General features: G+C 38.3%; 1 protein-coding gene across 3 annotated transcripts in view; it reads right to left on the bottom strand.

The window, feature by feature from the left end:
- Positions 1 to 11,225, bottom strand: part of RETREG1 (reticulophagy regulator 1) — a 171,069-nt gene extending 159,844 nt beyond the window's left edge. For all 3 annotated transcript variants that reach the window (XM_074279101.1, XM_074279103.1, XM_074279102.1), the window contains exon 1: positions 8,695 to 11,225. In XM_074279101.1, coding sequence (XP_074135202.1) covers positions 8,695 to 9,035 — 341 coding nt within the window. In that variant the 5' untranslated portion in view covers positions 9,036 to 11,225. The remainder of the gene's footprint in view (positions 1 to 8,694) is intronic.
- Between the last annotated feature and the right edge of the window lie 1,745 nt (positions 11,226 to 12,970).

The following is a 12,970-nucleotide window of genomic DNA, read 5'->3' as shown; positions in this document are numbered from 1 at the left end:
CATGCATATATCTTGTAAATAAAAAGCTATAATAAAATAAAAGAAATGATCAGCAGGATGATTTCAGAAAAACTTGGAGAGACTTATACGAACTGATGCTAAAGGAATTGAGTAGAACCAAGAGAAAATTATGCACAGCAACAAGACTGTGATGATCAGCTGTGATGGACTTGGCTCTTTTCAACAATGAGATGACTCAGGCTAATTCCAATAGACTTGTACTGGAAAGAATACATCTGCATCCAGATTGTGAGAACTAAGTGTAGATTCACGGCTTAGTATTTTCACTTTGTTGTTATTTGCTTGCTTTTTTCTTTCTTTCTTTCTTTTTTTCCTTTTTGATCTGATTTTTCTTGTGTATCATGATAAATATAGATATATGTACAGAAGAATTGCACGTTTAACCTATATTGGATTATTTGTTGCCAGGGAGGGGGGTGGGGGGAGAGAAAAAATTTTAATACAAGGTTTTGCAAAGGTGAATGGTGAAAACTATCTTTGCATGTATTTTGAAAATAAAAAGCTATTATTAAAAATATACTGAGTTCCTCTTTATAAAGCATTTCTATGAAAGTTTGTCAAGGCCAATTTTTTATTTTTGGGATTTATCCTAAACTAATACTTCTTCATATGCATTATAACAATTCTTTCTTAACAGATATCTTTGTTAAGATATAGGGGATTGCATGACTGCACATGTATAACCTATATCAAACTGTTTGCCATCTCATAGAGGGAGAGAATTTGGAACTCAAAAAATTTAAAAACTAAATGTTAACATTTTTACATGTAATTAAAAATATTAAAAATTAAAATAAATAAATCAAACTCCCGTTCAACTATAAAAACAAAATGATATAAAGTATCACAAAAATGCTGTGCTTTGACAAATTGCCCCAAAACCATCCCTATTTTAAAAAGTAAAGAAACAGTACTGGAATCTAACTCACACCACATAAAATATCTATGGAGTATTATGCAGTGCTTCAAACTACATATTAGAAATTTAAATGGAGATATGGCCTAGTGGAACAGAGGAATGTAAAGATACAAAGTTCTATTTCTGAATTATATATAACCTCACTGAGTGATTTTGGGCAAGATCTTTGTTTATCATCTCAGGGAAAGATTCGTATTTAATTCATTCATTGAGCATTTATTAAGCGACTACTGACAAAATATATCCAACTATGGGGAATCCCAAAAGTAATGACACCCTCTTCCTTCACAGAGTTTATATTTCAATAGCAAAGATAAGATGCAAACGCACAAATAATTCTAACATAAGGCAGAAGATAAAAGAATGACAAAACAGTTATAAAGGGTTATTGAAGTCCCAAATGGAAATCTTGGAAATGCTTAAGTACAATCCTCTGCGCTAGTCAAACATAATTAGAAAAGATAATTGGTTTGTTTAACATTTGAAATTTGAATCAAATAATCAATTTATTTTTTCCCTTCTAGAGCACTATTCCAAATTACACTATGGAATGGTATGATATCTAAATTCTACCAACTAGAGGATTGGCGGGGACTAGCTAGGAATCCAGTAATAAATGCTTGTTAACCTGAATTAAATTCAATAGAGAGCAGAAAGTAGATGGGCTAGGTAAAGACAAGCAGAGTTAAGACAAGACATATAGAGATGAGTAGGGCCAATCAATCAGCAAATGTTTATTAAGTGATCACTCTATGCCAGTGCTAGGCTCTAAAGATACAAATACAAAGAATAAGACAATCTCTTCTCTCAAGAATCTCAGAAAATGAAGGAAGTGACACAAGCTGGTTTTTGAAAAGAGTTAGGATTCCTAAATGATACAGAAAAAAAGGGAGCACATTCCAGATGATTTTTTTTTGCCTGTGCAGACATGGAAATGAGATAAAATGTTATATGTGCAGAGTCAGTTTGGAAATAATATCTTTTGGTTATTAAAAAAAAAAGTTTTTCCGATCAGTAAGACAGTAGGCGGTAAGAGTTAATAATAGGGTATTAGATTTGGAACTCAGGAGTTCAACTTCAGTCTTTGCCATTAGGAGTTGTGTGACCCTAGGCAAGTCATCTAACTAACCTCTTGGTCTCATCTGTAAAAGGGAGATAACAAAACACCTACACCTTGTAAGGCTGCTGTGAGAATTAATGAGGTAAAGTGCTTTGCAAATCTTAAAGCACTACATAAATGTGAGATATCATCGTTTAATTTTTAAAAAAATATATTCAAAGACTAGAGTAGAAAACATCCCCACTCTGGGAGACTACATCCATAAGAATATATAAAAACAAAGTCTTCTCTCTTCATCTAATACTGTAATAGTCTCACTGTCCTACATACAAAATGATCATTACCTGAAAGCAAGGGCAGCGATAATGAGACTTCCAATGAATTACTTTTTAAAGTAAAATGTTCTACCCTAGTTAAATGTTATACTCTAGCACTATGTCCAAATAAAATAATTTGGCTTATTCTATAAACACAATGGCATGTTTAATAATTCATATCCACATTTTAACATAGGTATAAATCTACAATAATAAAGAATGTGATCCATGCTTGAGCAAGTCAGAAAGCATTTGGGTGATTTTCCCCTCAGTTTCAACATAGAAGGGCCACGGGTAGAAAGAGGCCCCTCTGCATGCTTTGCACTGATGTTTCATTACTTCCAACTGCGACTCTAGCATGTAAGTGCTGATAAAATATTTGAAAAACAATTTTTGTCAAAATTTGAAATGTGGAAGAAATTGAAGAACATTAAAACTAAAAAAACTACAGAGGAGATTCACACATTAAAAAAAATGTTTCTACATTGCCATGTCTGTACTGTCTAATCAGGCAAACTTCACAAATGAAGATTTATGCATGAAATCCTCAATCTAAAATAGCACAATGCCAGCTGTAATATTAACTTGGATGCATTTTTATCTAAACTATGCCAAAATAAAAATTTTTATTAGATAAAAGTTAGAATAAATAAGAATTTAGTACAAAATTGTCTAATTCGAGGTACATCTGACCTAAAATCAGTTAACTGAATTCATATAAAATTCCTTCAGTATTTCTCATTTTTTCAACCCTGAAGTTCTATGTCTATTCTATGTCCTGGACAAATTGAAAATTTTGAACTATTTTCTAATTAATTCCTGTGCATTAACTTTATTGTCCCAATTATTTTGCAAGCTCCAAGATTGCACAGTGAGTGAATGGTTACAAACAATTCATTCACTTAACAAAGTTACTGGTGTGTGTGTGTGTGTGTGTGTGTGTGTGTGTGTGTGTGTGTGTGTGTGTGTGTATATATGCAAGAGCACCACACCTGGAGTCAAGAGAACTGGGCTTATATCTCCCAGATATGACACTTAAAAGCTGTGTGTATTTGAGCAAATCAGGTCACTTCTATGTGTTAGGATTACAAGGTGAGAACTCAGGTTGTCTGGGCAATTCAAAAAATTCAAAAAATTCAAAAAAAAAAAAAAAAGTTCTTACATGCCCATTCTCTGGGAGGATAAAAGAGACAACATTGAGCCTGGAGTTAGTCTGATTAGGATATTGAGTTTAGTCGGTGGTCTGGAAGGAGAGTCTGGCTAGAGGCTCCAGAAGCTTCCTAAGAAACCTGCTCACAGAGGAAAAGATTTTACAGAAAAAAGAAATCTCCTCCCAGAGAAGGATTATAATTGAAGAGACGACAGGACCTTTACACCTATGGATTTCTCATTTATGGATAATGTCCTATATTTAAAATGTGGACAATAATAACTATACTCATTACACCACAGAGTTCTGGGCAAAAAGCATTTTGATAAATTTTAAGATGCCACAAAAAGATGAGCTACTATTATTACTATCATATTATCATTAGTTCTCATAGTACAGAACACAGCATGTATTCCATACTTGCTGATCAGCTGTTAATGCCTTGGACACCCAAGAGATGACAGAACAAAGGTCAAAGACGGATTAACATTAGAAGAGGGAGAACTACATACCACTTTCAACTGGGGAAGGAACCTATCACTGGACCTAATTAGTTTCTGACAACAAATTATTCTAGGAAACTATAGAGTCTAATTTGTTACATGGGTATGATATTTAATTGTTTTAGTTGCTCACTCAAATGATCTTTCACTTTGATTCTTCTATTTACTTATATTACCCTTCAAACAGATTTTTTTCTGATTCTGGCTTCAAGTTAAACTCCAGAAATCACGGATAGTGATCATCAGATGCTCCAGTCATATGGCAGATGGGCATGAGAGCTGTCAACTGGGGTGTGGAAAACCAGCTTTATCCAGATAATGCAATGCTTGTATCCATTAATGAAAGTGTTGAGTTTCTAGGACAAGGATGTCAATAGTCATTCTATTCAGATCACATTTAAAGGAATGAGTTTAAATCAAGGCACCATATTATAAGAGGAACACTGGAAACTTAAAAAATAAGAGTGAAAGGACCTAGATTATGTAACATAAAATATGGCTGAAGGAATTCAAGACTATTAAGACATAGAAGGACTGATCATAGCTGTCTTCAAATATTAGAAGACTTCTCATATGGAAGGAGTAAATTTTCTGTGTAGTTCAATTTGATCAAAGGGCTAGAGATTTAAAGCTGAAAGAAATTTCAGAAGTCATAAAAGTCCCTTATATTACATATTAGGAAACTGAGGCAAAAGATTTAGCAATGTGTCCAGTTATACAAGAAGTAAAGAGAGAACTGGGGCTTGATCCTGATCCTGAAACTTCTTTTGAGCCAGAAGTTCTGGATTTTGGATATTATATTCCTGGGAATTTTTACCTTTTTTAGGGGGTGATCAGTAGATTCTTTCTATTTTCACTTTGACCTCTGATTCTAAAAAATCTGGAGTTTTTTTTTTTCATGACTTCTTCAAATGTGTTCTTCAAATATCTTGTTTAATTAAGATAATTCAATGATTCTTAAATTAGCTTTTGATCTGTTTCAATTGCTTTTGACAGGAGATAACCTTATATTTTATTTGACTCTCTTTTGACTTTGATTTAATATTTCTTATTGTCTTGTATAGTTATTAACTATGGTTTGGTCTATTGCAATTTTCAAGGAGACTGTTACTTGGAGATTTTTTACCTTTTGTGTTAAGCGGTTATATCTTTTTCCAAGTCCTACTCTCAGTCTTTTCCAAGTCCTATTTCTCTTTTCTTTTCCAGGATTTAGCATAGTGCTGTTCTTAGATCTTTATTGGAATTGTTGGGAAGGAGCCAATACCAATAGGGAGGTGAAGTTAGGCTGAATTCTTTTATCCTACTTAATCATCATGGCTGGTCTCCAAGGTCCTAAAGATCCCAAATCCAATACTCCTTTCCAAGTCATTCATTATGGTATCTCCAAAAGACGGAATTAGTACCAAGAGGTAGAGAAAAATTTGAACTCAGTAGAACTAAGCTATATATTCAAAAGTAAAACCAATTGCTTTATGAGGTAGTGACTCCTTATTAAGAGGGGCAAACAATCATCAAGAATGCTCACAAAGTTTCTAACCATCAGTCAAGAATGTTGTAAAAGGGACAAGAAGGTCAGGAAGTTGGATGAAATGTTTTTCTAAGGTGCTTTTCAACTCTAAGAGTCTATGATTCTGACTATTTAATATCTTAAAAATACACCATAGTGCTAGAGAAGAATGAAAGTGGAGATCCTAGTTCTAGTGAACAATTTAGTTATCCAAAGTGAGTTATTTTCTCTACATGTATTTAGACTTCTTTATAAGCATAAGGATAATGCTATATTACAATACTATGAAGTCTAAGGAAAGACTGCTTAAGAAGAAATTGACCTATACAAAATCTTTTTTTCCCTTGAGGCAATTACGTGACTTACCCAAAGTCATGCAGTTAGGAAGTGTATCTGAGGCCAGATTTGAACTCAAGTCCTCCTGATTTCAGGGCTGGTGCTCTATCTACTATACCAACTAGCTGCCCCCAAAACCTTTTCTTTTGCATTATTTTTTGAAACTGTTTACCACTGGATCATGTCAAAGTTATGTGATAAATCAAAAGGCAACAGGCCACAAAAATAATTGCATCTAGTAGGCCATTATATTTTTAGCATTATGGCCAAAAATAAAACGAATACTTATTCCACAGAAATTTTAAATGCATTTTTCAATACCATTTGTACAAGACTAATACATGATCAAAATTTGTGTTTTAATCAAAACAATATAAATCCAATTAAAAATTGGTTTTAAATCCAAATTTAAGTAGTTATTTCTTAGGATAGTAACAGGCTCTCATCTGTGCCTAGCTTCATCTTTTTACAGAAAGAGTAAGAATACATAATTGAAGTTGGGAGAAGAAGAGGAAGGAGAAGAAAAGTAGAACCTTAAGAGATGCACTCACACCCAAAGATAGATGAATGTTTAAAATAAGTTACTATTATTAACAACAAAGGCTGAACTTATCCTAATCATAAAAATCTTGATGTAAAAAAAAAAAGAAAGAACTAATCACTAAGAAGTCTGGTAAGATGGGTCAAAAATACAAGAAATCATAACAGAAAAAAGGAGAAATGGTGACTATTATTTGCATTACTGTTGTCTGAGGACTCAGCCAAGTGGAGAGAGGCTTCATTTTCAACAGATGATTTTTTTCTTCAGTGCAATTCAGGCTACCTATTAAGATTCGAAAGGGGTGACAACTATAATTTAAAAATACCCATAAATACAAATCAAAGCCAAATTGTGAATTTTATTCAGAATGCAATGTCTCTTCTGTAAAACGAGGAAACTAAATTAGATTATCTAAAATGTTTCTACTCTACCCAAAATGCTATGGGTATTCCTAAAATCATGGCTAGCATTTATAAAGCAAATGTAGGTTTGCAAAGCATTTTACATTATGCTTCTTTGATCCTCACAACAATCCTTTGAAGTAAATACTATTTCTTATCTCCATTTTTATACAATAGAAAACTGAAGCTCAATAAGTGAAGTAACTTGCCAGAATCACATAGCTAAATATGTAAGGCAGGATTTTGGGTCTTCCTGACTGGAAGACCAGCATTATGTCCAACACTCCATATGTAGCTTGTTTAATAACAGTTTTTTCTTAATCTAAGCTATGGTACATAGTGACAACACTAAGTAAACACTTAAGACGCTGATGGGGAAAAGAAAAATCTAGAAAAACAGAGCAAAGGCACATATATAGTACCTAGGATATACTACAACACATTTAACATGTATGAGATTGCCTGCCATCTAGGGGAGGGGTGGAGGGAAGAAGGGGAAAATTCGGAACAGAAGGGAGTACAAGGGATAATGTTGAAAAAAATTACCCATGCATATGTACTGTCAAAAAATTATAATTATAAAATTAATTTAAAAAAATAAAAAAAAACAGAGCAAAGGACAATATAACTACAATGACATTATCAAGATGAAATCCATCAGTTTCTATCTGCAGAAAAATCTCCTTGGCTTTCATGGATATCTAGGAAATGGAAGCATGCTTTCACCACACTGATAAACTTGAAAGCTAATTAAATGTCAATGTACACGGCGCTGTTCTGTACACATCTGGAGTACTCTGCTCAGCTGGAGTGACACACTTTCTGAGGGGCACTGACAACTGAAGCAGGGGCAAAACACAAGCAAGATGGTGACGGATCTGGAAAAAATATGTCAAAGAGCTGCAGGAACTGGGGGGTGGTGCAGTTCTGAAGAGACTTTTCAAAGGGAAAGGCTCATCCTGTTCCTCCTGGCCTTTAGAGCCACACCCTCAGTTTATAACATGGCATTTTTTATAACAAATGTTTATTCCCGGTTATATGTATTGTGGTTGTTGTGAGAATTCTTTACACAGCAGAAGATCGTAGCTCTTTGAGTTTATACTGGCAATTAATGGATGACAAAGCATTTCTATAGATGAAAGAGCTATGTTCTTCATTTGTGTGTTTGAAGTGGACCATTTTGGAATTAAACCTGTTGAACAATACCCTCAGTATATTTCCCACATTATTTTTAAATATTAAAAATGTTACACTCTTCTAGATTATGTAGGGTCTATAATATTCTGGAATTAAACCTGTTGAACAATTCTCAAATAGGTCATTCATGCATTTTCCACTTTATTTTTGAATGTTAAAAAATACTGCACTATTCTAGGCTGTGGGCTCTATAATCTACCTGTTTGCTTGCTTTGTCTGCATTTTCTCATCAGGGAGCACATCCAGCAAACTAGATCCCAAGAGAGGAAAACAAACCGTTCAGCCGCTGCCTCGGGAGGATTATGAAAACGACAGCGCTGATTACACACATCCAGGAGTCTGTCTGGATGTATCTGTCTGGATGTACCTGCCGTGATCTGCATTCAGGGGCACAAGTTCGCGCCTGTTGGATCACGATGAGCAAGTAACGACATGTAGGTTTCTGAAGGCGTTACCACAGTGTTTCTAATCATACTGGGCGCCTAGCAGCGATGGGATGCTTTTGGCGCTACCGGCCTAGTAGGCGGATTTTAAGTAGATATGCGAACACGAAAGATAGGTTCGCAGGTAAAGTGTTCAGAAGAGGAAAGCTAGGAGCTAGAGAGCGGAGGCGGGGAAGGAAGGCCCGGCGGCCCCTCCTCTAACTTTTCCTGCGCTCTCCCCAGGCCCGGGACGGTGCACCTGGCCCAGGTGAGCCGCCCCTCCTCCCCGGCCCCGTCTCCCCGGGCCCGCGCGCGCTCACCAGAACAGCAGGTTGGCGCAGACAAAGCCCATCAGGCTACGGAGTGGCCTCCGCCAGCTCAAAGCATCCCCGACGCAGCCGCTCAGCAGCAGCACCGGCTCCCCCAGCAGCCAAGCCGCCGCGGCCGCCGCCTGCTCTTCCCACGGCCGCCGGGGCCCCGCCGCGGTCTTCTCCGAGGGCCGCGGAGCCCCGGCCGCAGCCGCCCGCTCGGTGTCCGCCGCGGGCGCAGCCTCCTCCTCTTCCTCCTCGGCAGCCGCAGCGGCAGCTGGTGCGGCCACGGCGGCTGCCCGCGCACAGCATCCTCCCTCCTGCTTCTCCTCCCGGGGTCCCAGACTCGCCATCTTCTGTTTCCACTAGTGCTTTCTGGGGCCCGGAGGGGACCGTCGAGCCCTGCGGTCTGTGGGGCTGTTGGTGACGGTGACGGTCGTGGGAGCGTTGGTGATGTTGCTGCTGCTGTTGCTGCTGCTGTCGCTGCTTGCCTCCGCCTCGGCTCCGAGGGCTCCCCGGGGCCGAGAGGGGAGGAGTGTGGGTGGATGCAGCGCGCAGGGCGGCCCGGGGCCGAGGGGGCGGGCGCTAGACTAGCCCGAGGCTGCGGCGGGGGCTGCGGGCGGCGGCCGAGCACCAAACTGCTGATTGGGGGGGACTTGTGACGTCACAGAGCCCGGGCGGCCGCGAGCCGCTCCGGGAGACTGGCCGAACCGGGCTGCGGCGGTCTGCCCCACACAAGGCAGCTGATGGGGAGGGAAAACCGAGCGAGTCGGGAGGAAGTGGGTGTGGCCAGGTTAGCCTGACACCAGCTGTAGATGCCAGCAGATAGACCGCCTGGAAGCGGCGGGCACGCGTCCTAATTGGGGGTAGCCTGCAAGGAGGGTGGGAGAGCAGGTCCGGCTCTGGGAAAGCTGTGGCGGGGGAAAGTTAGCTGGCCGAGAGAACGGTTGGTGCGCCTGTGAGTATGAAGGAGAACATCCGGACCGCGTTTCCCTGGCCCCACCGTGATTCAACAATTTTTACTCTTTGCTGCCATTCTCAGGGGCGGATTAAACCGGAAAGGTGATTCTGTACCCTTCCTCTTCTCAGTCCCTTCCCCCACTCCCAGGCGGAACCGGGGCAAAAGTCGCGGAAGGGTTGCCTGATAGTACGTGAAGTATCGTGGAGGAGGGCATCCATTTATCCGAAAGGGGGAGCAGGCCAAAAGATGCAAACCTCTTGCTGACCAAAGTGCTCCCTCTGTTTGACATTCTAGTAAAGGAGGACTCGGTGGTCCTCAAACTTTTTAAATAGGGGCCAGTTCACTGTCCCTCAGACTGTGGGAGGGCCGGATTATAGTAAAAACAAAACCTCACACTGTCTCTGCCCCTCAGCCCAGTTGCCTTAACCTGACGGCCTCATCAACGTCCTCAGTGGGCCACATCTGGCCCTGGTAGTTTGAGAACCCCTGTGCACGAGGTGATGAGAAGGATAGGAACCAGACCTAGGACAGGTGGATGTGGGAGCAATGAGTGGGAAGAAGCTAGAGACCCAGAAGGGGGGTGTGGTTCTCCCTTCATTAAGCTCCCCAATGAAAGCCCAACCTTTCTGCTGGTCCTTGTTTGTGCTCTCTAGTTCCATGCATGATAAAATGGGATAGTCTCCTATATAAAGACAGCCTGAGATCTACTGGTTCTATGGAAAGGCCCTGCTCCCATTATCACTAAAGAGGAAATCACTTTCCCACTGAAGCTTGGGGCCTTCTTGGAGGACTTGGACCCAGGGCTTCCTGCTTCTATCCATTACATCCCCACTGCTCTCATTGATGTCAGATGAATAGCAAAGGTGGTGACACATCCTATTTCCTTCCTCCCTGCCCAAACCTTGTCATCCTCTAATGACCATGTAACTTAACTTTCATGTGGCATTTGAGAGAGTTATTATTGGTGTTTTCACCTCAACAGATATGCCTCCTCCTTTGCCTTTTCCCTCCATTTCCTTCTCAGCTATTTATGAGGTCCAGAGAGATGCTTCCCCAAACTAAAGAGCAAATGGAAGCTTCCTTGACTTGGTGAATCTTACACTACTGCAATCATGGGAGAATTAAATAAATTCCTTTCAATAAACACATAAGTTTTGTATATGCTAGATGCAGATGAAGCCTTTCTCCTCAAGGTACTTACACTTACATATGACAAGTGATTCAGATGACTCAATGGCAAGGGATAATATTCACTTGTAGGATTGATATGACTTAAAAATCAAGATAATTGCATTATAGTCCTATTTCATCTATTAACACGAGATATTAAATTTTTCTTTTATTATTATTGATACTGTATACATCCCATTTATTTTCAAATATATATCGATATTTCTCAATTCAGCCATCCCTTGTAAAAAAGATCTTTAAAATAATTTTTTTATTCGTTGTTGTAAGGGCTAGAGATAAGGGCTAGAGACTGCTGTGTAGGAGAGGAATATATTCAAAAATGAAGGTTATATGAAAACAATGAGCAAGAACATTTAAAATAAAGAGGAAAAAAGCAATTCAGCAAAAAAAAAAAAAGCATGTGAATCATATCTGAGAATATATAATATTCTATACCCATAGTCTCTCAGTAATGAATTGAAGGGAGGGAAATGAATCTTCTCCCTTTTTCTTGGTCTAAGTTAGGCATTTAAACTACTATTTAGTTAATTTTTTTCTTTCTGTGGAGGTTGTTGTGGTTCAGTCTACTCCATCTCTATGACCTTTTGGACTCTATTATCCATTGCAAAAATATTGCAGTGATTTGCCTCTAAGTGGATTAAGGCAAACTAAGATTAAGCAATTTGTCCAGGATCACATAGCTAATAAGTATGTGAGGCTGCATCTAACTCATTTTCCTGACTCTAGTAGGCCCAATGCTCCATGTGATCAGCCTTCTAGGTATTTTTATACTCATTACATACATTGTTTTCCTCATTTTTTATTCTAAATGAATTCTTGTGTCTTCCCATCTCTCTTCAAATTCTTCATATTTATCATTTTAAATATAGTAATACAACCATCTATTCGCCTCTTTCTCCATTCATTGTTTTTTTTCAAATCTTTGCTTCTCAAGTCTTGTTCAGTACTAACTTTTCCACTTCAAGATGGTACCTTTGGGAGGCTTACTCTAAAACTATTGACACTAATCAAACCGTTGTTGGAATTTCTCTCAGAATATTCCTTCAGAACTATTTAACATTTTGAGTATTCTTATTCACGACAAATCTTCATTGAAAATGAATATGATTGATGGTATACTTAGAGAACCCCAAAGACTGCTAAAAAGCTACTAGAAATAATTCAGAATTTTAGCAAAGTGGCAGGATACAAAATAAATCCACATAAATCCTCAGCATTCTTGTATATCATCAACAAAATGCAACAGCAAGAGATACAAAGAGAAATTCCATTCCAAACAAATGTTGAGAGTATAAAGTATTTGGGAATCCATCTACCAAAGAATAGTCAGGAATTATATGAGAAAAATTACAAAACACTTGCCACAAAAATAAAGTCAGATTTAAATAATTGGAAAGACATTCAGTGCTCTTGGATAGGCCAAGCGAATAAAGATGACAACACTCCCCAAACTAATCTATTTATTTAGCGCTATACCAATCAGACTCCCAAGAAACTATTTCAATGACCTAGAAAAAATAACAAAATTCATATGGAAGAATAAAAGGTCGAGAATTGCAAGGGAACTAATGAAAAAAAACTCAGAGGAAGGTGGTCTAAGTGTACCTGATCTAAAGCTATATTATATAGCAGCAGTCACCAAAACCATTTGGTACTGGCTAAGAAATAGAACGGTAGATCAGTGAAACAGATTAGATACAAAGGACAAAAAAGGGTACATCTATAGCAATCTAATATTTGACAAACCCAAAGATACCAACATTAGGGACAAAAATTCATTATTTGGAAAAAACTGTTGGGAAAACTGGAAATTAGTATGGCAGAAATTAGATATGGATCCACACTTAACACCATATACCAAGATAAGATCAAAATGGGTCCATGATTTAGGCATAAAGAATGAGATCATAAATAGATTAGAGGAACAGAGAATAGTCTACCTATCAGACCTGTGGAGGAGGAAGGAGTTTAGGACCAGAGGAGAATTAGAGATCATTATTGATCACAAAATAGAAGATTTTGATTACATCAAACTAAAAAGTTTCTGTACAAACAATACTAATGCAAACAAGATTAGAAGGGAAGTAACAAATTGGGAAAATATTTTTAAAAGTAAAGGTTCTGACAAAGGTCTCA

The sequence above is a fragment of the Sminthopsis crassicaudata genome, chromosome 1, assembly GCF_048593235.1.
Source record: "Sminthopsis crassicaudata isolate SCR6 chromosome 1, ASM4859323v1, whole genome shotgun sequence".
NCBI classification, from domain to species: Eukaryota; Metazoa; Chordata; class Mammalia; order Dasyuromorphia; family Dasyuridae; genus Sminthopsis; species Sminthopsis crassicaudata.
The sequence above is the reverse complement of the archived record's forward strand: the minus strand, read 5'-3'. Positions and strand labels throughout refer to the sequence as shown.